We start from the raw sequence: 25,264 nt of genomic DNA, 5'->3' as shown, positions 1-25,264 counted from the left end.
CTATGAGAGATTGAGCCAGCGGGCAGCGACGCTAGTCTACCAATTGTGACTGGCGTCCATTGCCCCGCCTCCTGGATCCTCTGCGCCGACCAGCCATCGATTCGACCACAATAAAATAAAAATATGAGTCCAGTCCCGCCAGGTTCCCTGATCAGCGGCCGCCGACGCCGCACTAATACTGTACGCCGGGACTCAGAGAACAGTGAGCAGGAGGAGGCGAGGCCGCATCTAGTGGCAGGGCACTGGGTGCGGCGGCGGCGGCCGCTGATTGGGGACCCGGGACTAGACTCATATTTTTATTTTACTATCAGCACCCGCCCGCCGCCAGAAACAAGAGCAGATAGCTGCCCGGCTGTATTTTTTCAGGACACTGCAGCAGCCCCCCTAGGTCCCGACTCCCGGCTATTTTAAATCAATCTTGCGCTACTGCAGCAGCCTGCCGGGTCCGCAAGCCAATCGGACCTCGTTCGCGGTCCGGCAGCCAATCAGGAGACACCACTCCTGATTGGCTGTCGGACCGCAAGCGAGCTCCGATTGGCTTGCGGACCCGGCAGGCAGCTGCAGCAGCGCAAGTTTTAAAATAACCGGGAGTCGGAACCTAGGGCTGCTGCACTGCTGCAGTGTCCTGACAATACAGCCGGGCAGCTATCTGCTCTCTGCCCGGCTGTGAAGACACTAGGAAGATTTTGTAGCAAAAATTCTGTGCGCGGTCCCTGCATCACCCCACAGCCTGAACCCTTCACCCTGCGCCCCCACAACCTCCACACCCCTAACTGCCCACACACTGTGCCCCTCACTCCCCACACCCTGCCCTCCACACCCCTCACTCCCCACACCCTGCACCTCCACACCCCCACAACCTCCACACCCCTAACCGCCCACACACTGTGCCCCTTACACCCCTCACCCTGCCCTCCACACCCCTCACTCCCCACACCCTGCACCTCCACACCCCTCACTCCCCACACCCTGCGCCCCCACAACCTCCACACCCCTAACTCCCCACACACTGTGCCCCTCACTCCCCACACCCTGCCCTCCACACCTCTCACTCCCCACACCCTGCACCTCCACACCCCTCACTCCCCACACCCTGCGCCCCCCACACCCTGCACCCCTATACTCTGCACCCGCACTATATACTGCACATGTATGTGCTAGAGCAACATGACATGCATGCATTGACAATAGAACTAGGGGCCTTATTTTGGTTCATTCTTTCTGACAAAATCCTTCTTAGATGGACAAAACCATGTGCACTGCAGGGGGGCAGATGTAACATGTGCAGAGAGAATTAGATTTGGGTGAGTTATTTTGTTTCTGTGCAGGGTAAATACTGACTGCTTTATTTTTACACTGCAATATAGATCTCACTTTGAAGTAAAACCCCACCCAAATCTAATTCTCTCTGCACATGTTACATCTGCCCCACCTGCAGTGCACATGGTTTTGCCCATCTAAGAAGGATTTTGTCAGAAAGAATGAACCAAAATAAGGCCCTAGGTTCCTCTGTGGGGACCGTTATGCCTGTACACCATGTAGGCGATCATATGAAACATGGCTGTATAGTCACACCATTATAATGTGACACCTGCTGGGGCATTGCACTGTGCAGCCTCTAATGGAGCCGGACATCTCTGCGGGGGAATATAACGTTTAGCTATAAGCCACCCACCTGCAGCAGCAGGGAACAAAGGGGCACTTGTGGCTACTCCAGCTATTCACTGCTAACAGCACTGATCCAGCAATCCATCCGTTCTCAGACCCTGTGCCCGCTATGCTGCACCAATACTGGGTGCCAGTGCGCCCACCCCCGCACCACACACACACACACTCACCAGGAGTCCAGGACCCACTATTTCTTTCTGCATAAGCATCATTGGACACAAAAGAAAATTCCCACATGGCAATGAGCATGGAATCCCACATGGCAATGAGCATGGAACCCCTGGCAACGAGCATGAAGGTAAGCAGCACTTATGTAGCATAATTTGTAATTGGCATTATGGTGTTTGGCATTATACGTAATGAACATTATGATGTGTGGCTTAACGTGTAATGGTGCACATTTTTGACGCAATGTCCCTATTTATGGAGCATGTTGTGAATACAGTATTGGCGTAATCTCTGTAGCATTATGTAAATTTTGGCTCAATCTGTGTTGCATCATGTGTAAGTGGCGGGTATAATGAGGTCTACTATTTTGTTGCATAATGTGTAGAAGTGGTATATGGTGTGGTACACTACACTCAAGATCACGCCCCCTTTTGAGTGGCCCCACCCCCTTCTTCGGAGTGGAGGAGTTAATATTAATCAATTTGATATTCAGACACTATTGATGCTTTCGTTTTGCCTGTCAAAGTATAGTGATGTGGTAATCCCGCCTACTGTTATGTTGGCTCCGCCCATTTTTGATTTGTTGCCGCCCACATGAGGCCACTTCCAGAAATTTTCCAGGGCCACTTTTAGTCCCCAATCCGCCCCTGATCACCTAGTATGATCTGAGGACGGAAATAAATTCCGAAACGTCATAACTATTACCTGAGCTCTTTGAGTCAGTTATTATTGATATAGCGAGTGCCGCCGCCGAACCCCGTATATATATATATATATATATATATAGATAAACGAAGAAAGCGGCACTCTGCAGACTGTATTAGGTGAAGTAAAAAGCCTTTATTCCGACGGCGTTTCGGGTGTTACCCCGTTCTCAAGGACATACAAGTGCAACTGACATACAGCAATACATATATAGGACACAGAACATCCCACCCCCAAAATCAATCAGGTATCACCTGGACTTACCGGTTTCACCTGCCAGTGACTGCGGAGGCCAGCGTCTGTTACACAGCCTGCATGTGCGTGTCGCATCCTGATGACGCATCACGTTACAAGAGCGCGATGACGGCACCTCTCTGCTGTCTACACACGAACGGAACTGCTCCCAGCTAGCTTAGCCATACCCCACGTCACATAGCTGCGTCCCGGAGTCACCAGCGTAACCTAGCAACCTACAAAACATAAACACCACATTTATAGTCAACATGATAAAAACGATCAGAATAGAACGTAAAAGTAAAAAATGTTAAAACATGAGACCCTGCCAACCAATGAACAATATCGTATGGGCTTTATGCTATAATGATTATGCCCAATTAAAGGTTAAATTTAACCAAGAAACATTCACGTTGAATAACGTGTAGCTGGCTGGATATAAGTGGAGAGAACCCCCCTTAACTTGCAAAAGCACTATACATCAAAGAAAAAGCGCACATTAAATAAAACCACATTATATAAAACCACATGACACAGAATAACATCAAATATATATCATGGGGATACACACTCATCATCATAATCATAATAAGGACCAATGCGATGGAGGTAGTTTAAGAGATGTTAAAGATAACATTGTAACCCCCATTGTTCATTAAGACCCCTCGGGGCCAACGTCTGCAGAAAGTGAATCCACCTGCACTCCAACTGCATCAATTTTTTGTTACGATTGCCCCCCCGTAAGGAAGCAGGTACTTGATCTATGACTATAGATCTCATACTAGCCACGCTGTGGCCTAACTTGATGCAGTGGCGTGCAACTGGTTGATCGCTATGTCCACTCAAGAGTCCCTGATGGATGCCTGACCTATGTAGGGCCATCCGCTCCTTAAAGGTGCGTTGTGTTTTCCCCACATAGGACAGGCCACAGGGACAGGTGAGGACATAAATAACGAATGCTGAATGGCATGATAAGGGAAATTTTATGGGTATACGTTTACCTGAGAGAGGATGATTGAAAGTGGCGCCAACTGTCATGGATCTGCAAGTTGTGCAGCCCAGGCAGCGGTAACAGCCATTTTTCCTCCCCAGAAAAGAGGTACTTGATGATTTATCCCATCCTGAAATATCCAGCCTCACCACCTGGTCCTTAATATTTTTCCCCCTGGTAAGACTAGGGAGTAATTTGGTGTTTTTAAGGAGGGGCAAATCCTTATCCATACATATCACTGGCCAAAATTGTTTGGCCTTTTTGATGTTCTCCTTACTGCCAATAGAAAATTGGTTCACCCATGGAATTTTGTTGTTTATGGAGGATGAATCTCGTCCCTTACCCTTTAATAATACTTCCCTTGGGGTGTTAAGCACTTTCTTTTTTAAGGGCCAACAATTCTTTCATGGGGTAACCTCTATCCAAGAATCTGGCGACCATAGCGTCCAACGCCGGTTCCACCTGATCAGCTTCAGATGTAATACGCCTTACTCTCAACAATTGAGAATAAGGTAGGCCTTTACGGGTGGACACCGGGTGGAAGCTTTCATTGCGTAAGACCGTATTACGGTCTGTGGATTTTATGAACAACTGGGTTTGTATGCAGGCATTAGAAATGACTAAATTAACGTCCAGAAAGTGTACTGTGGAAGAATCTATGCTATGTGTGAATTTAATCACACTGGTGGTCTGATTGTGAACTGCCAAAAGATCCTCCAGCTGCTCAGGCCCACCACCCCAAAAAATCAGTAAATCATCTATGTAACGTCGATAAAATAAGACTTGTGGTATACAATTATTGTGATGGAAAAATAAGCCTTGTTCAACGTGATGCATAAAAATATTAGCGTATGCCGGGGCCACTGGGGACCCCATAGCACAGCCAGCTACCTGCAAATAAAATTTACTGTCAAAAATAAAATAATTATGAGTAAGGATGAGCCTCAGCAGCTGGAGCACCAGACGAATAGGAGGACCGTCATACTCAGAGATCGATTCCAAGAATATGGAACACCCGAAACGCCGTCGGAATAAAGGCTTTTTACTTCACCTAATACAGTCTGCAGAGTGCCGCTTTCTTCGTTTATCTACATTGGAGCAACTTGTGTGTTTCCTGGGAAGGCACCTCAGCATTAACTCTGAATTTCTTGCACGAGTGCCGGGCTCACCACCGCTTGCTATATATATATATATATATATATATATATATATATATATATATATTGAAACTAGGTGATTCATCGTGCCCTACGGGCAATCTTCACACCGTCGTAAGGGGCTGCGCCCCCTTAATTTGTGAACATTTGTATATGAGAAAGATGGTTAGAATTGTATGAAAGATGCCTGTATTGCAACTTAAGTTATAGGTGAAATGTGTTAAATAGAGAGCATATGATGTGGAAGGGGGTGTATTGTTTTGTTTAATTAAAAAGCGGTTACAGAGTGAGATGTACATTGATAGTGTGGATGGTACAGTGACATTTGTGGGTGTGGGTGGGGGCTGTGTGTGCATGTTGTTTAGGTGTGTGTGTGTGTGCAATAGTATAGTAGGGTGTTTTTGAGTCAGCGGCTCCCCACTGGCGGAGGTCACGACACAGGAAAACAGGAGGCTGGGTAGTGATAGGGGTGTGTGGGCATAAGGGGGACTAAAGAGGAGGGTGGGAGACACTGTGCTGCTTCTGCCAGTGGGTGAGGGTCCAGCGTGGCAGTACAGGATGGTGGCCCTGAGTCAGTGTCTCCTCCTACTGGGTGGGAGTTAGTGTGCATGAGAGCAGGAGGCTGGGCTATGAGGCATGATAGGGGCATGTGGTCAAAACAGCGTCAGCGACTCCCCAGTGGTGGAAGTTACGGTTCAGGAGAGCAGGAAGCTGGGTAGGGAAAGGGGTGTGTGAGTATACGGGGGACTAAAGAGGGGCTTAGGGGTGCCGTGAATTGTGGGAGGGGCGCGGGGGGTGCCGTGAATCAAGGGAGGGAGGGGACGCAGGTGTCCGCGGATCGCGGGAGAGGGCGGGGTTCCGCAAAGCATGGGAGGGGGCGTGAATCGCGTGAGGGGGGTTGCGAATTGCAAGAGGGGGGGTGCGCGGGGGGTCTGCGAATTGCGGGAGGGGGGGCACGGGACTCGATGAATCACCTAGTTGGTTATATATTCTTGTAGAAGGATGGTAGGATGTTGCTGTCATTCAGAATGCATTTACATAAACAGTAATAGTAGCAGTAAAAGATCTGACTTAAAACACCTACAGTAAAAAACAGAACAGGTGTTATATATTATACAAAGAATTGGTTGATGATGTGTAGGTTGACGTGCACATAGTTGTCACTGGAAAAAAATTGCCACAAGAAAAAATCAACACAGAAAGGTCAACACATGTAAATGTTGACATAAGTGTGGCACTTCATTGGTGTCCATGTCGACACATGAGAATGAATATGAAAACATTCAAAAAAAGAAAAATAAATCTTCAAAAACTCGTGTCAACCTTTTTCATTGTCGACCATAGCCGTGTCAGTGTTTTGCATGTGCCATTTAATCCTGGGGGGGGAGGGAGGAGGTGAGGGGTGTCCGCGAATCACGGGAGGAGGGGTCGTGGGTGGATGCCGTGAATTGCGGGAGGGGGGGTCGCGGGGGGATGTGGGTGCTGCGAATCGTGGGGTGGGCGCGGGGTTTGCAGTGAATCGTGGGAGGGTGGGTCACGGGGGCGGGGGGTTGCGGCAATGACAGGAGGGGGGTCAGGGGGGAATCGCGGTAGGGGGGGTCGCGGGGGTGGGGAGTACCGCGAACCGCACGGGGGGGGGGGGCGGCGAGGGGTTGGCACGAATCGTGGGAGGGGGGTCATGGGGTGCCGCGAATCGCAGGAGTTGCGGGGGGTACCGCGAATTGCGGTGGGTGTGCTGCGAATCGCGTGAGGGGGGTCGCGGGGGTATGCATTGTCGACCATAGCCATTTCAGTGTTTTGCATGTGCCATTTAATCATGGGGTTGCCGTGAATGGGGGGGAGGGAGGTGGGGGGGGTCTGCGAATTGCATGGGGGGGGGTCGCGGGGGGTGCCGCGAGTCGCGGGAGGGGGGTTCGTGGGGGGTGGGTGACGCGAATCGCGGGAGGGGGGGTCGCTCGCGTGGGGGTACCAAGAATCGCGGGAGGGGGTCGCTGGTGTGCCGCAAATCGCCACAAGAAAAAATCAACACAGAAAGGTCAACACATTAAATGTTGACATAAGTGTGGCACTTCATTGGTGACCATGTCGACACATGAGAATGAATATGAAAACATTCTTAAAATGAAAAATAAATCTTCAAAAACTCATGTCAACCTTTTTCATCGTCGACCATAGCTGTGTCAGTGTTTTGCATGTGACATTTGATCCTGGGGTTGCTGTGAATCGCGGCGGCTTGGGGGGGTGGTGGGGGGTGTCCGCGGGAGGGGGGTCGCGGGGGGGGGGGTGCCATGAATTGCGGGAGGGGGGGTCGTGGGGTTGGTGCTGCGAATTGCGGGAGGGCGGGTGCGGGGGTTGCAGCGAATCGCGGGAGGGGGTTTGCGAGGCCGGGGGGTTTGCCGCGAATCACGGGAGGGGGGGTGTGCCATGAATTGCGGGAGGGGGGGCTGGGGTTGCCGCAAATCGTGGGAGGGGGGGCGGGGGGGAGGGTTTTGCCGCGAATCGCGGGAGGGGGGTCGCGGGGGTGTGTGCTGCGAATCGCGGGAGGGGGGGTCGCGGGGGGCGCTCACCTGGTGTGTCTGGTGAGTAGCTGGGAGGCAGAGGGTGTCTGAATACCTCCCAACATAACCCCCTCCAAGAGGGACAGAATGCTCCATTTCTGGCCTTTCTCTTAATTTATGATTGCCATCACCTGTTTAAACAGGGTAATTGTGAAGAAAGGTGTTTCACCACAGGTGATGGTAATCGTAAATTAAGAGAGAAGTCTAGAAACAGAGCATTGTGTCCCTCCTGGAGAGGGTCGAATAACGTAATGTCTGCAATAGGCATGGAGTGGGTTAAACATCCAAGGCTGTTGTGTGACCTAGGGAAGCATGTGACTCGGTGGTCCAATAAGGACTTAGGGAAGGGCAGTGTTAGCTGGGATATCAGGGCAGGAAAGGGAGGAGTCTTCCTCTCTCTCCTGAAAGTTTTCCCTCCCTCCCTCCCTTGTGTTATTATGGTTGGGTGGGTGTTAATCGCGTTGGCTGATAGGCGGGAAAGAACGGCAGGTGAATAGAATTAGTTCTTATTCAAATGATGATGCTACGTATATGTTTGCTTTTCGGTGCGCTCGCCTCTCATTGGCTTAGGCCTTCGCTCGATCACCCGCTCCGGGGGGCAGCGAACCCATCAGATGGGTGGGTAGTCAATGCAGTAGGTCGAGCGGATACCGCTTGTTAGGGTAGGCTTGATTACGTATGCAGATTGTGTGGGTGGAGCTTAGTTAATTAGCCGTTCTTTCTGGGCCACCATTAATTAATTATTAATAAATTAATCTAGCTTAAAAGTGCTAAAATAAATCAGCAAACAATTTCTGCCAAACCTAAGTCTCCGAGTCTTTATTTCAGGTTTAGTTTGTAAGTTTTGAAATGTGATGTATAGAGACAGGATTATATGCATTTGCATATTTGCATATGCATTTGCATATTTTGCCCATTCTCACTGGTTATTGCATATTTTACCTAAAATCTAGTGATGGTGCATATTTTAGGCCCAGCCCTCTTCCCACCCGCAAGTCACAGCACTGCTTTGCCCTGCTGCTGCTGGCCAGGTAGTGGTAGAGTGTGCAGGCTGGGGCAATATGTGCAGAGAATTAGGAACCTTTGATGTACGCTATGTCTGACACTGCTCTAGGCTGTCAATCCATGTTGATAAAAGTCAGTCGGGGCGGATGTCATTACGAAGCTCCTGAACCTTTACCTGCCCCTGGCCTGGGACTTTACACCAAGAGACAGACTTCTGCAGCAGAGGAGGCGGGTGGAAGGGTTGTGACATCACACGGCACGGAGAAAATGCTGTGTCACAGTGAGAATGCGGCGCAGGGAGGAAGCCTTCCACTGCGCCACCCTCACGCGCTATGCTGCGCGCTGGAGATGAGGGTCTGTGCAGTTCTTGCAAGAAGAGCTTTGGACGCTGCCGTATGCTGTAGCAGCCAGCATACTGACATCTGCAGATGCTGGGGGCCTATTTTTGAGGTTTATTTGCAACTAATTGTATGCTGATTTTTAAATAAATAAGTTAAAATTGACTTTTTTTATTATTTAATGTAGCATATTTTAACACTTTTCATGCATATTTTAAGTATCTTTCATGCATATTTGCATGCATATTTCAAGCTTTTTTTGTTGCATATAATCCTGTCTCTAGTGATGTATATACTGTACATGCTAGAGGTCACACACATCAGATGCTAGGATGTTTAATGTTGGGAGGTATGTGTCTGGCACTGTGGGCTCACTGGGCTGGTTCTCTGTCATGTGAGTCAGTCATGTGAGTCAAAGGCTCCACCCAGCGTTATAGCTCCAGACACACTTTGAGTGACAGATGTAGCCAAATATATAAGAGATATAGAATTACTAGAGGGCGCAGTGATTATAGTAATGGACCACCCAGGATAAGGCGCATGGGTATAAGTATATCTTAATAAAATATTTACATGAATCAAATACAATAAGATCATTTAATAATAATTACACAATTAAAAAACAAAATTTGTGGCGATCCCTTTTGTGAACATCCAATGTTAATACAATATCATGATTACATAATACTATGCACATTCCAACTGTAGATGATCTTTTATCGAGATAACCAACTGACTTCATCAGGGGTGCGTCCAATGGGAGTGGAAATGGGAATTTATCAGTGTATCCAATCTTAAAATCACACATATTGGATTGAGAGAGGTTTTTGCTGGTCAAGGATTAGCTTGGAAGGGCAGCAATGTGGCTCTACCTTATAATATTCCATCCCGATGTATGATCTCTTGTTAAACTCATCCACATCCAGGGCAAACTAGAGTTCTTTTCTGTGAGAATTACTGTGCAGGGCCAAAGTGGAGGATAAAATGTTCCACCTCGCCATTAGAGGTGGTGGAACTCAGTTCCACCCCGTTCCCCCTCACATTAACCCCCATCTCAGATGACGATAACGTTGAACTAAATACAGGTCTCTGCGTTTCCCGATTACAAGTGGCCGGAGTGCCACCTATATAGCTGCTGTATATTGGGAACCTTCCTTTGGTTATGACAGTAGAACTGTTTTTTTCTATCACGGAAAGTCCACATTGCTGCCTGCTTCTACTTATTACATGTTAACTAGGTGATTCATCGAGCCCTACGGGCGCTCTTCACACCGGCGGCGGCCCCCTTAATTTGTGAATGTTTGTATATGAGAAATATGGTTAGAATTGTATGAAAGATGCCTGTAGTGCAACTTGAGTTATAGGTGAAATGTGTTAAATAGAGAGCATATGATGTGGAAGGGGGTGTGTATTGTTTTGTTTAATTAAAAAGCGATTACAGAGTAAGATGTACATTGATAGTGTGGAGGGTACAGTGACATTTGTGTGTGTGGGGGTGGTGCGTGTTGTTGAGGTGTGTGTGTGCAATAGTATAGTAGGGTGTTTTTTGAGTCAGCGGCACCCCACTGGCGGAGGCCACGACACAGGAAAACAGGAGGCTGGGTAGTGATAGGGGTGTGTGGGCATAAGGGGGACTAAAGAGGAGGGTGGGGGACTCCTGTGCTGCCACGCACTCCTGTGCGTGGCAGCACAGGAGTACGGGACGGTGGCCCTGAGTCAGTGTCTCCTCCTACTGGGTGGGAGTTAGGGTGCATGAGAGCAGGAGGCTGGGCTATGAGGCATGATAGGGGTATGTGTGCAACACAGTGTCAGCGAGTCCCCAGTGGTGGAAGTTACGGTTTAGGAGAGCAGGAAGCTGGGTAGTGATAGGGGTGTGTGGGCATACGGGGGACTAAAGAGGAGGGTGGTAGACACTGTGCAGCTCCTGCCAGTGGGTGAGGGTCCAGCGTGGCAGCACAGGAGTACAGGACAGTGCCCCTGAGTCAGTGTCTCCTCCTACTGGGTGGGAGTTAGGGTGCATGAGAGCAGGAGGCTGGGTGGTAAAGCATGATAGGGGAATGTGGGCAACACAGTGTGAGTGGCTTCCCAATGGCGGAAGTTACTGGGCAGGAGAACAGGAGGCAGGGCAGTGATAGAGGTGTGTGGGCATGAGGGGTAGTAAAAGTTTTTGGCTGTTGCTGAGTAGGGATAGGCATTGGTGCAGATGCCATCGATAGTAGTAACATATTACTTGGATAACCATCGATTGTTGTAGCTATCGATGGTCATCCATTATAGCTGACTGAATAGGCCGTGGGTCAATCAGAACTTGGTGGCGGGACTTCAGGGTGTGGGTAGTGTGTAGCTATGCTCCGTGTCCCGGCACCTAAAAAAAATTGGGGGGGAGGGGTCGCGGGTGTCCCGCCGGGGTAGGGGGGGTGCTGGCAGAGGGTAGGGGGGTGCAGGAGTAATGGTGGATGGTGGCTGTGGAGTAATGGTGGATGGTGGGCGTGTACTGTAGCCCTAGCTGGGCGGGGGGATGTGATGTCAAGGGGGTGGAACATTATACACATGAAAACGTTATACACATAAAACACTGGTCTCTTCCCTAGGGGGGGGGCGTGTTTGTGTATCCCGCTGGGTGGGAACGTTAGCTACACAGGGGATGAGTGACAGATCTGGCTAAATATATAAGAGATAAGCCGTCATTGCTACCACCGGATGCTGTAGTTACCTCATTGGGCTTGTCTTCAGTGTCAGACACTATCCGGTACTTTACGCTCCTGTTTCCAGGCGTCTTGCTGTGCCTCCATGACACCACGACATTGCCGAGCATTGGGACTTGGACCTGCAGATCCTGGGGGGGCGGGATGGTATCTGTGGATCAGAAACACCCGCCATTACCATAGACACCACACTGGAAACTATATTGCAAATTCATACTGACCCTTTGATGTCTATCTAGACGCTGTCAACCCTTTAATCCATAACCGGTTCAGACCTAAGCAATTCCTGGTGTATGATCTACCGCTCCTGCCTATACTCAAGTCAGATCCACACGTTTCGCCAGACAATGGCCGTCAAATATCATAAAAACATTGCTGGTTTCGGCAAAGAAAAGGCGAAATGCGTTCTCTTTGGGGCTTAGCTGCCTTCTAATGTTCCTGGAGTCTGTGAGCAGAACAGTTACAGTGCGGAATGAGTGTCATACACCTGGTACATGATCTAATCCGCACAATATTACTGGCGTGACTGCTAAAAGTCAGGCATGTATATGGACAATGAGTGACACTTGGCAACGTCTACAAGTCAGTGACTCAGAGCTACTGAGCGATGGTAAGTGGGTACAGAAATGCAAGGCACCATGCGTGAGGCGTCTGCAAGTGCCGTGTTAGTCTCCTGCTCTCATATTCCAGTAGTAGCCTCTAATTTTGACCACAACATCATAATAAATGTCAGAATTTTGACTGTCAGTCAATGGTGGTCGGCCTTTTGTCTGTCAGTATTTTGACTGTAGGTGACTCATACTGATCCTGTATAGAACCACGGCACATAGTCTTCATTTTATTTGTACGGTATCTCCCAGAAAGTCATTTCAATCAGGTTTGGTTCCTAGGGTCCCAAAAGGTCGACACATGCAAGGCATATATTGGGAAAAGGTCAACACAAGCAACATTTCAGCCTGAAAATTGCTGACACGTGAAAATATCGACATCAGGGTTTTTGGGGTGACAATTTTTATCTTGCGGCACATGTTCTCCCCAGTCCCAAGTCGTTCAAAAAACATGTCAACCATATCACGTGTCAACCATTACCAATTTGTCCTAATGCATGTCAGCATACAGCGATTGAACTATTGTCGGCCAGCCCTCCGGACGACACATATTTGGGGTAATCAAGTAAATGGACAAAACCATGTGCACTGCAGGTGGGGCAGATGTAACAGATGCAGAGAGAGTTAGATTTGGGTGAGTTATTATGTTTCTGTGCAGAGGAAATGCTGGCTGCTTTATTCCCAGGGGGCATACATGGGGCGATATGTGTTAAACTTTTGTGCTGAGCGATCTAGTTGCACGGATCCTTAGCACACCTCGCCCTATACACACATAACAATGTGTGCTGAGCGATCTAGTTGCACGGATCCTTAGCACACCTCGCCCTATACACACATAACAATGTGTGCTGAGCGATCTAGTTGCACGGATCCTTAGCACACCTCGCCCTATACACACATAACAATGTGTGCTGAGCGATCTAGTTGCACGGATCCTTAGCACACCACGCCCTATACACACATAACAATGTGTGCTGAGCGATCTAGTTGCACAGATCCTTAGCACACCTCGCCCTATACACACATAACAATGTGTGCTGAGCGATCTAGTTGCACGGATCCTTAGCACACCTAGCCCTATACACACATAACAATGTGTGCTGAGCGATCTAGTTGCACGGATCCTTAGCACACCTCGCCCTATACACACATACCAATGTGTGCTGAGCGATCTAGTTGCACGGATCCTTAGCACACCTCGCCCTATACACACATAACAATGTGTGCTGAGCGATCTAGTTGCACGGATCCTAAGCACACCTCGCCCTATACACACATAACAATGTGTGCTGAGCGATCTGTGCGAGCCAGCGCTTAACTCAGTGTTCCCTAAGAACATTCAGGCGATCTGACTAGATCTTGACTGCATACGTGTGTTTAGAAAATAAGGAAAAGTCTCCCTATGTGTATGCCCCCTTACACTGCAATTTAGATTTCAGTTTCAACACACCCCATCCAAACCTAACTCTCTCTGCACCTGTTACATCTGCATACCTCCCAACTTCAGTCCTGATGAAATAGGGACACTATATAGCGACCGGAAAGGGGGCGGGGTGTATGCAAATGAGGGCATGGTTTATGCTAATTAGCCGCAACCTCATTTTCATACGAGAATAGACGCTGTGCGCAGATTGGGGGGTCTACTAGATTTGGGGGTCTCCCAACTGTCACCCCCCGCAGTGGGACAATGCCTGCCGCGGGTGGGACAGCGGGACAGGACCCGAAAATCGGGACTGTCCCGCTGTAATCGTGACAGTTGGGAGGTATGCATCTGTCCCACCTGCAGGCCTATTAGAGAAAGAGTTTGCTTTTGAGAGCCATGCTGAATAACCCCTATTGCCATCTTCATTGTGGACTATCATTTCCAGAAGAGTTTTTCAATTTAATGTAACACAAGACACCAATGGGCACCAATTCTGTTATAATAACTTATTCTCTGGTGTTACTTAGAATCTTGCCCATTGCACTCATTGGCATGTACATTATTTGAGTGTTTTACCAGTACCTGGCACAAATATATACGTTTAGCCTATATATATATATATATAGCCTGACCCTGTAAATTGCTGCTGCCTGAGGTCGCACAATGCGTGTGAGCTGTAAATGTGTATGTACTGTATTGTGCCTCAGTATTTACTGATGTTTTATCTTCCCTGCAGCCTATAATCCCCTGCTGCAATATTTACCTACACTTTCCCGAAACCGAGACCCTATTCTACATGTCATTCACCCTCATACCCAGGCCTCTCAGTCTATGGTGCGTCTTCTCTGGAGAACTCCCAGTACAACCATCCCTAGAGTTACAGAATGTATCCTGATACCCAGGCCTCTCAGTCTATGGTGCGTCTTCTCTGGAGAACTCCCAGTACAACCATCCCTAGAGTTACAGAATGTATCCTGATACCCAGGTCTCTCAGTCTATGGTGCATCTTCTCTGGAGAACTCCCAGTACAACCATCACTAGAGTTACAGAACGTATCCTGATACCCAGGCCTCTCAGTCTATGGTGCGTCTTCTCTGGAGAACTCCCAGTACAACCATCACTAGAGTTACAGAATGTATCCTGATACCCAGGCCTCTCAGTCTATGGTGCGTCTTCTCTGGAGAACTCCCAGTACAACCATCCCTAGAGTTACAGAATGTATCCTGATACCCAGGCCTCTCAGTCTATGGTACATCTTCTCTGGAGAACTCCCAGTATAACCATCACTAGAGTTACAGAATGTATCCTGATACCCAGGCCTCTCAGTCTATGGTGCGTCTTCTCTGGAGAACTCCCAGTACAACCATCCCTAGAGTTACAGAATGTATCCTGATACCCAGGCCTCTCAGTCTATGGTGCGTCTTCTCTGGAGAACTCCCAGTACAACCATCCCTAGAGTTACAGAATGTTTCCTGATACCCAGGTCTCTCAGTCTATGGTGCGTCTTCTCTGGAGAACTCCCAGTACAACCATCCCTAGAGTTACAGAATGTTTCCTGATACCCAGGTCTCTCAGTCTATGGTGCATCTTCTCTGGAGAACTCCCAGTACAACCATCACTAGAGTTACAGAATGTATCCTGATACCCAGGCCTCTCAGTCTATGGTGCGTCTTCTCTGGAGAACTCCCAGTACAACCATCCCTAGAGTTACAGAACGAATCCTGATACCCAGGCCTCTCAGTCTATGGTGCGTCTTCTCTGGAGAACTCCCAGTACAACCATCCCTAGAGTTACAGAACGTATCCTGATACCCAGGCCTCTCAGTCTATTGTGCGTCTTCTCTGGAGAACTCTCAGTTCAACCATCCCTAGAGTTACAGAACGTATCCTGATACCCAGGCCTCTCAGTCTATGGTGCGTCTTCTCTGGAGAACTCCCAGTACAACCATCCCTAGAGTTACAGAACGAATCCTGATACCAAGGCCTCTCAGTCTATGGTGCATCTTCTCTGGAGAACTCCCAGTACAACCATCCCTAGAGTTACAGAACGTATCCTGATACCCAGGCCTCTCAGTCTATGGTGCGTCTTCTCTGGAGAACTCCCAGTACAACCATCACTAGAGTTACAGAATGTATCCTGATACCCAGGCCTCTCAGTCTATGGTGCGTCTTCTCTGGAGAACTCCCAGTACAACCATCACTAGAGTTACAGAACGAATCCTGATACCAAGGCCTCTCAGTCTATGGTGCGTCTTCTCTGGAGAACTCCCAGTACAACCATCCCTAGAGTTACAGAACGAATCCTGATACCCAGGCCTCTCAGTCTATGGTGCGTCTTCTCTGGAGAACTCCCAGTACAACCATCCCTAGAGTTACAGAACGTATCCTGATACCCAGGCCTCCCAGTCTATGGTGCATCTACCGGAGAACTCCCAGTACAACCATCCCTAGAGTTACAGAACGAATCCTGATACCCAGGCCTCTCAGTCTATGGTGCGTCTTCTCTGGAGAACTCCCAGTACAACCATCCCTAGAGTTACAGAACGAATCCTGATACCCAGGCCTCTCAGTCTATGGTGCGTCTTCTCTGGAGAACTCCCAGTACAACCATCACTAGAGTTACAGAACGTATCCTGATACCCAGGCCTCTCAGTCTATAGTGCGTCTTCTCTGGGGAACTCCCAGTACAACCATCCCTAGAGTTACAGAACGAATCCTGATACCCAGGCCTCTCAGTCTATGGTGCGTCTTCTCTGTAGAACTCCCAGTACAACCATCACTAAAGTTACAGAACTTATCCTGATACCCAGGCCTCTCAGTCTATGGTGCGTCTTCTCTGGAGAACTCCCAGTACAACCATCCCTAGAGTTACAGAACGTATCCTGATACCCAGGCCTCTCAGTCTATGGTACATCTTCTCTGGAGAACTCCCAGTACAACCATCACTAGAGTTACAGAATGTATCCTGATACCCAGGCCTCTCAGTCTATGGTGCGTCTTCTCTGGAGAACTCCCAGTACAACCATCCCTAGAGTTACAGAATGTTTCCTGATACCCAGGTCTCTCAGTCTATGGTGCGTCTTCTCTGGAGAACTCCCAGTACAACCATCACTAGAGTTACAGAATGTATCCTGATACCCAGGCCTCTCAGTCTATGGTGTGTCTTCTCTGGAGAACTCCCAGTACAACCATCCCTAGAGTTACAGAACGAATCCTGATACCCAGGCCTCTCAGTCTATGGTGCGTCTTCTCTGGAGAACTCCCAGTACAACCATCCCTAGAGTTACAGAACGAATCCTGATACCCAGGCCTCTCAGTCTATTGTGCGTCTTCTCTGGAGAACTCCCAGTTCAACCATCCCTAGAGTTACAGAACGTATCCTGATACCCAGGCCTCTCAGTCTATGGTGCGTCTTCTCTGTAGAACTCCCAGTACAACCATCACTAGAGTTACAGAACGTATCCTGATACCCAGGCCTCTCAGTCTATGGTGCGTCTTCTCTGGAGAACTCCCAGTACAACCATCCCTAGAGTTACAGAACGTATCCTGATACCCAGGCCTCTCAGTCTATGGTGCGTCTTCTCTGGAGAACTCCCAGTACAACCATCCCTAGAGTTACAGAACGAATCCTGATACCCAGGCCTCTCAGTCTATGGTGCGTCTTCTCTGGAGAACTCCCAGTACAACCATCCCTAGAGTTACAGAACGAATCCTGATACCCAGGCCTCTCAGTCTATGGTGCGTCTTCTCTGGAGAACTCCCAGTACAACCATCCCTAGAGTTACAGAATGGGTACTTATGTAGTATCTGGGCTGCCGATTTTTTGATTGTATGCCTTAAGTTAAGGCATACAATCAGATGCGATGCGATGCGATATCGCATCGCATCGCATCCGATATCGGATGCGATATCGGATGCGATGACCCGATTTTTCCATAGGAATCAATGTTAAAATGATTCCTATGGAAAAATGGGTCCTTTTCATACCCCTACTATCCAAGTGGGCATGGAGTTGGATATAAACCTGTGGCGAGCGTAGCGAGCCACCGAGCCCGAAGCGTGGCGAGCGAACGGTATTCGTCCCCTCGCGGGGCTCGCTTCGCTCGCCACGCTTCGGGCTCGGTGGCTCGCTACGCTCGCCACAGGTTTATATCCAACTCCATGCCCACTTGGATAGTAGGGGTATGAAAAGGACCCATTTTTCCCATTGAATTCCATGTTAAAATGGACTCAGTCCATTTTAACATTGATTCCTATGGAAAAATCGGGTCATCGCATCGCATCGCATCGCATCGAATCGCATGGTCGCATGCGATGCGATGCGATCTCCCGATCCGACCCGATTTAGAAATCGGCAGCCCAGATACTACATAAGTACCACAGAATGTATCCTGATACCCAGGCCTCTCAATCTATGGTGCGTCTTCTCTGGAGAACTCCCAGTACAACCATCCCTAGAGTTACAGAACGTATCCTGATACCCAGGAATCTCAGTCTATGGTGCATCTTCTCTGGAGAACTCCCAGTACAACCATCCCTAGAGTTACAGAACGTATCCTGATACCCAGGCCTCTCAGTCTATGGTGCGTCTTCTCTGGAGAACTCCCAGTACAACCATCCCTAGAGTTACAGAACGTATCCTGATACCCAGGCCTATCAGTCTATGGTACATCTACTGGAGAACTCCCAGTACAACCATCCCTAGAGTTACAGAATGTATCCTGATAACAGCCCAGTCCTAGATTTGCTGGAAACTTGTCCGGCACCCATTTACACATGGTACCATTGATGGGTAACCTGGTGTAGAAACCATCTGCAAGGAGACCATCAATGGTTTTACCCATCAATGGCCAATCCTGGTTCTCAGAACAGAAGGTTGTGGACCAATAAGAGCCTAAGGGAAGAGGTTTGCAGGGATTCGGTATAAAATCCCAATGGTCAAAATCCCGAATGGGTCAAAATCCCGAATGGGTCAAAATCCCGACAAGGACAAAATCCCGACATGGACAAAATCCCGACAAGGACAAAATCTCGACAAGGTCAAAATACCGACATATAGAATGTAGAGTTGAAACAGTCAACATGACTTTCGGTCGACAAGTCGCGAGGTTGACATGTGTTTTTCACTGTTTTTTTACCCGAATGTCGACATGGACACAGTTGGAAGTGAACCGCAGCCCCTTGCATCGCTCGCTTTGCTCGCAATGCTTCGGGCGCGGTGCCTCGCTGCGCTCGACACATTATTTTATTCTCCCACTACGCCCTAGTGGATGGTAGGGCATGAAATACCGCCTGTCGACACATGTTGGCTCAAAAAACAGTGAAAACCCCATGTCGACCTTGCGACCTGTCGACGGAAAGTCATGTTGACTGGTTCACCTGTACATTCTATATGTCGTATTTTGACATTGTTGGGATTTTAAATGTCGGGATTTTGTCCTTGTCGGGATTTTAAATGTCAGGATTTTGTCCTTGACGGGATTGTAAATGTCAGCATTTTGTCCTTGACAGGATTTTGTCCTTGTCGGGATTTTGACCCATTCGTGATTTTGACTGTCGGGATTTTGACTGCATCCCGTTTGCAGGAGTGTCGGAGGCGTAGCTAAGCTGAGTCCCGACAATTTGGTTAAAAATTTTTTTAATTGCTTGCTTCTGCATTATCGATGGTGGGAAACCATCTGGTTCTGGCCATCAATGGCAAAAGTATTCAATATCAGTCATAGACCATCGATGTTTTAAGATCATTGATGGTAGATGGCCATACTTAATCAAACAACAACCAATATAAAAATGTACTGATCCAAACGCTCCCAAAAATGTTGAATAGCAGCTTCCAATGCAAAATGTTTTTGTACCCTCTGTGGTTTTATTATTATTTTCTTTTATTTCATTTGTGACAAGCTACTGGATTCATTTAAACAATTCTATTTATTTCCAGTTATTAAAAAAATATATATAATTGTGTACACCACCTCCTAGTGTTTCATACACCTACATTTCCACCTTACACGTTTCACCGGGGCACAAGAAATTGGGCATGTCAGACAACATAAGATATGAAGTGTCCTCGATTTATCACCACCCGCGTCCTCAGATGCAGAAGTGCTGTGATAATATCAGCCCAACTGGCATCAATTGTCGCACACAGGGACAGAGCTTGCGAGAAATCTCAGTCCCTGTGATGGGTCTCCTCAGCCATATTTAAAAAAAATAAATGTATCACTAAAAAACTTTTAACCCAGAGGTGCTGTGATAAAAAAATGCCGATACTCCAGGACGCCGTGATTCAAGAAAGTTTGTTGACCATTGGGTTAAACTATGACACACATTGCAGAGCAAATTCGTCATGCAGAAAAGTGTGAAGTGTGTGACACACGTCAGTTTTATACAGTATAATAGTGTACAAGTAATAGCCTAATAAATAGGACCTTATTCTGGTTCACTCTCAAAGGCAAATTCCTTCTCAAATGGACAAAACCATGTGCACTACAGGTGAGGTAGATGTTACTTGTGCAGAGAGAGTTAGATTTGGGTGGGGATTTACTTCAAAGTGAGATCCATATTGCAGTGTAAATATAACACAGACAGTATTTTCCCTGCACAGAAACAAAATAACTCTTCCAAATCTAATTCTCTCTGCACATGTTACATCTGCCCCCCCTGCAGTGCACATGGTTTTGTCCGTCTAAGAAGGATTTTGTCAGAAAGAGTGGATTAGAATAACCCCCAGGGTCACACACAAATCGTGCCTGACACAGCGATCGGGGAAGTGGTCTGATTGTTACAAACCTTTTCTTTACTTGATATCACGGTGACATTATTTAGGAGTCTAGTTACTAAGCCTTGGAGAGGGATAAAGTACCAATCAGCTCCCAACTGGTATGTTACGGACTGGGTTTGGAAAATGACAGTTGCTGAGCTGGTGTGTCAGTAATTTATCTCTCTCCACGTTATCTCCACCTAAGGCTTAGTAAATACACCCCTTAGTAACTATTTATAAATTACATTATATTTGTCAGTCTTTCCGTAACCTGTCTTATTAGTGATACATCTGATTATAGATGTGTCACTAATCAGTTACAATAATACATATCTGTATGTCTGAGACCCAACAGGAATCATCCCAATTTACTGTGAAATATCCAATATAGATGTTATCAGGACACAGAAATGTCTACTGTATATCCCAAACTGCTGCTCCAGGCTGTAAGCTCTGTGGACAAGATATGAAGTTGCGCTGGTCTAAATCTAATTAATTACGAGGGTCAGGATTAAAATTCTTAGGGGTCAATTCAGTTAGGTGTGAGCTTGAAATAGCGCTGTGTACCAACGGCACCGAAACATCAGCTACAACATATGTTGTATGGATGACACATTTATTTCTGCAACTTACAAATGGGTTTAAATTGTGGCAAATACCATTCCTGACATAAATATATTATTATTATTAGTATTGCTATTAGTAGTAGTAGTATTAATAATAATGTTTGTTGTTGTTATTATTATTATTATTATTATATAACTGACATAATGATAAATAATATTCATAATAATTGTATTTTATTTGTATGCTGCATTATTCTATTTATTAAACTAGTAACACAACAGTACAGATTCATTTATTACAAATAGATGATAGTAATAAGACAGACGACAGTAAATTAGGGTTCTCGTATGGCCCCCTAAATATCTGTTCCCAAATAACTCACCATTTGCAGCCACCTGGAACAGGATCAGGAGAAGCCCCAGAACTCCAGGCATGACCTATGGAGGGAAACATAAGTTATTCTGTACGTGTGTGTGTGTGTGTGTGTGTGTATATATATATATATGTATATACCTTGCATACTCTAGTACCGGATAAACACCCTGAATAAATAATAAGTGTTTCGTAGGGAAGTGAAACTGCAGCATAATTGTATCAGGCACAGTGGGCAGTGTATGAGGACCTAACACAATATCTTGCTGGGCACCATGCCGCAAGTATTTTTATATCATTATTTTTATTGTTTTATTTATTTTACATGCAGCAGGGTTGTCAGTTTATTTTTATTGGAAACCGCAGGTATCGAGAACGTGCATATTTGTGGTAATCCAAAATTGGGAGCAAGGTAAGCAAGTTTTTTTAAAACCAGATTAGTTTCAGGTGAACACAACAAAACAAACAAAAAAACATGAGAAATGAGCGGTCCTGTACTTTGACAGTGAGGGGTCAGTGACCACAGTAATACGCGGTGATGCTGCCAAATAACAAGCGCTTTCACCTTTGGCCACTTCAAAATAATAATTTCCTGTAATAGAATTGTTTTCTAATGTATGGGAAATTAAATTTGCTCACCCTGACAAATGAGTCCCACCCTGACAAATGAGCCCCTTACACATTAAGTCACACACCATAATGCGTTACACTATACGATACACACCGTAATGCCAGTTACACACACACATATATATATATATATATATATATATATATATATATATATATATAGAAGAAAGGGTTTGACTCTGTTTTTGCGCTAATTTGTGTGTGCAGCACCACCAAAATTCCTCCTGTTAGTGAGGAATATATATATATATACAGTGGTTGAAGTGGAAATTTTGAAGTGGGGGTATGGAAAAGGCAAGGGTTTAGTTATGTGTGCGCACTGAAGAAAAGGGGATGTGGCCACTCAAAATACACATATACACATTATGCATCACAATAGTTGGACTCCTTATACTATCTAGTACTCTTTACACATTCATTATGCCACACGGAATGAGTCAAAATTCACATTATGCCACATGGAATAAGCCAAAATTGATTGAGAATGAGACAAAAAATCACATTATGCCACATAAAATGAGCCAAAATTCATATTCTAACACATGGAATAAGCCAAAATTCAGGGACATATGGACAGTCACGGCAGGGACATAGTGACAGTGAGTGACAGCAGCGGCACAGGGAGAGTGACAACAGCAAGAGTGACAGTATTGACACAGGGACAGAAAGAGTGACAGGAGGGACATAGGGAAAGTGACAGGAGAGACACGGAGAATGACAGTGGGAACTTTGGGTCTCAGGTAGAATGAAAGCAGAAATGGAATATATATATATATATATATATATATATATATATATATATATATATACATCCATAGAGTCCGCACTCGATTCTCCAGAGGTAAATAGATGAACAAGCAGTATCCTCTCTGGAGGATGGATACCAGGTTGCCTGTCTGACTATGTTACTTTGTTGTACATATTCCTGATGATGGTCTATACTAGACCGAAACGTTACGTCGGATGTACTCTTTAACCTATATTAAACCTGCTGTTGAAAACCCTACGGGCGCTCTTCACACCGTCGTAAGGGGCTGCGCCCCCTTAACTTGTGAACTTATTTATTGCCAGGGTGAGGGTTGGGTGCTATGGGCAAATTTTCTCTTATCAATTCCTCTCCTCAAGAGGTTTCCTCCTCTTAGCGGATTTCCCTCTATTTCAATACATATTATTCTATCTTTTTATATACGGAGAATCTTGCTACTTTTTATGTCCTTTCTATATACTTCTATATCATGCCCTTATGTGCGATCATTCTACTTTTAAACTATATTTCAGTGTATGTGTTGTTCTATTCTATGTGATTTGACTAGTGTAGTGTTACTCTGTGTCCTTAAATAATTATTTCCTCAGTTTCTCTTCAGTGTCTTGTGATCTATATACTAAATTTAAATAAAATAAATGAATAAATAAATAGATAAAATATTATTGTGTAGTGCACTGGAGGTCTTTATCAAAGGTCTCCTTTTCTTTAACCCAAACTATAATACCGTGATTTTTATGTGATATACTATGATCGCACATTCCAGGCATAATATATTTATTAAATCATTCCTTTACCTCTTCACCCCTTGTATTCACGCTTATGTATATTCACTTATAACATAATTCATATCACTTACTAACAACACACATTAGGGAAGGAACTTAATCCGATTCTAGCCATATATTATGCACAGAGCCGGCCTTAGGCATAGGCACACTAGGCAATTGCCTAGGGCATTTAGAATGCCTAGGGGCATCAGCAGCTTCTGCTGATTAAAATGATATGCAGCATGCCTATATTCTGTGTGTGAGTGAGGCTGTATCTGCATATGAAATAGTGTATTCATGGAAATCACTAACATAGCATTCTGTAATGCAGGTACAGCCACACACAGAATATAGGCATGCCACATATCATTTTAATTATTGGAAGCTCCTTGTGTGCATTAATAATGTGCAACATATGTGTAAGGGGCATTATGTGTGTCATTAAGTGTATGAAGGGCATTAATAAAGGTTGGCATAATGTGTAAGGGGCATTATGGTTATAAGGCTATTAATAATGTGTCATGTGTAAGGGGCAATACTGTGTGGTATTATCAGGGGTGCCGAGAGAAAGGGGTAGGGGGTACAAATTACCTAGGCCAAAGTCTGAAGAAAGGGCCCAGTGGGGGCCCCGGGCCCCCTCCCTTTAAGTGACAGCAGCAGCTGCAGCTCTTCTCCTCTGCCCAGCACACACTGCTTTGTGCTGGGTTGCAGTGTGGCCATGGAGGTGCTTAAAATACATTATTTTCTCAGGATTTTTTTCTAAGGGTATAATGTGAATAATAATGTACATAAGGTAAAGTGGTACCTTATGTGTGATGTAACGTGAATAAGGGACACCATCGCATGATATAATGTGAATAAATTTGCACTACTGTGTGGCATAATTTTAATTGGGGGTACTATTGTGTGGCCATGCCCCTTCCCAGCAAGAACACACCCCTGTTTGGGCTGCGCACCGAATGTGTGCACTGTTTCTATTTAAAATATTGTGGGTAGGAGCACCAAAATGATGACTGCTATGATGAGGGTTGATCGTGCTGGGAAAGGGGAGCAGGGTCAGAGGCGGAACTAGTGGTGGTGCTAGGGGGCACCAGCCAAAATCTTGCCTAGGGCATCATTTAGGCTAGGGCCGGCTCTGATTATGCAGTCATACCCTTCGTTAACTTTGTCTCCATCTATTTACTAAATGTATGAGGTAATTTTATTTACTCACTTTGTTATTTATTCATTTCATATCATCCACAGTCCTATTCATGTATTAACTTCCTCCTATTCACAATATTTATTAGTACTGTCTATGCGCAGACCAATTTGTATTCTCAAACATTTTCAAGATATGTTCTTTTGTTTGCTCATCCAGTTGTTCAATATATACCCCCCATTTTCTATAGAAGAGTTTAATCCCTTTTTGCACATCTGGGAGGGTTGCTCTTCTTTCCATATATATTACCGGTACTTGTTTCCTAGCACGGCCACAACGATCATAATCGCTGTCATCGGGGGTAAAATCGGGGCCATCGCGGGCATCGCGGCCGCTAAAAAATCGGGTGCGATGGGCCAGACGCGATGCCCGCGATTTCCCCATAGAGAACAATGTTAAATGCCTCAATTTACCCGCGATGACCACGATTTCCCATAGGAAACAATGTGAATGGCTCAATTTAGCAAAATTCTCATAGGAACAATAGTAAATGGGCCAAAAACACCCCTGAACATTGAAATGTCCCCCCAAAAGTAGTTGACGCCACCCCGCCATCAACGTGAACCCGAAGCGTGGCGAGCGCAGCGGGCCCGCGAGGGGCGGCGGTACGCGTCCTCCGACCTTTTCATACCCCCACTATCC

General features: G+C 46.4%; 1 protein-coding gene across 5 annotated transcripts in view; it reads right to left on the bottom strand.

Moving 5' to 3' along the window:
- The window catches only part of IL5RA (interleukin 5 receptor subunit alpha), a 71,213-nt gene that overhangs the window by 16,398 nt on the left and 29,551 nt on the right, over positions 1-25,264 (bottom strand). For all 5 annotated transcript variants that reach the window (XM_083155760.1, XM_083155763.1, XM_083155761.1 and 2 more), the window contains exons 2-3: positions 21,269-21,323; positions 11,538-11,680 (exon numbers count right to left, since the gene is read on the bottom strand). In XM_083155760.1, coding sequence (XP_083011886.1) covers positions 11,538-11,680; positions 21,269-21,320 — 195 coding nt within the window. In that variant the 5' untranslated portion in view covers positions 21,321-21,323. The remainder of the gene's footprint in view (positions 1-11,537; positions 11,681-21,268; positions 21,324-25,264) is intronic.

This window comes from Crinia signifera, chromosome 8 (assembly GCF_055691185.1).
Source record: "Crinia signifera chromosome 8, ASM5569118v1, whole genome shotgun sequence".
Lineage (NCBI taxonomy): Eukaryota > Metazoa > Chordata > Amphibia > Anura > Myobatrachidae > Crinia > Crinia signifera.
The sequence above is the reverse complement of the archived record's forward strand: the minus strand, read 5'-3'. Positions and strand labels throughout refer to the sequence as shown.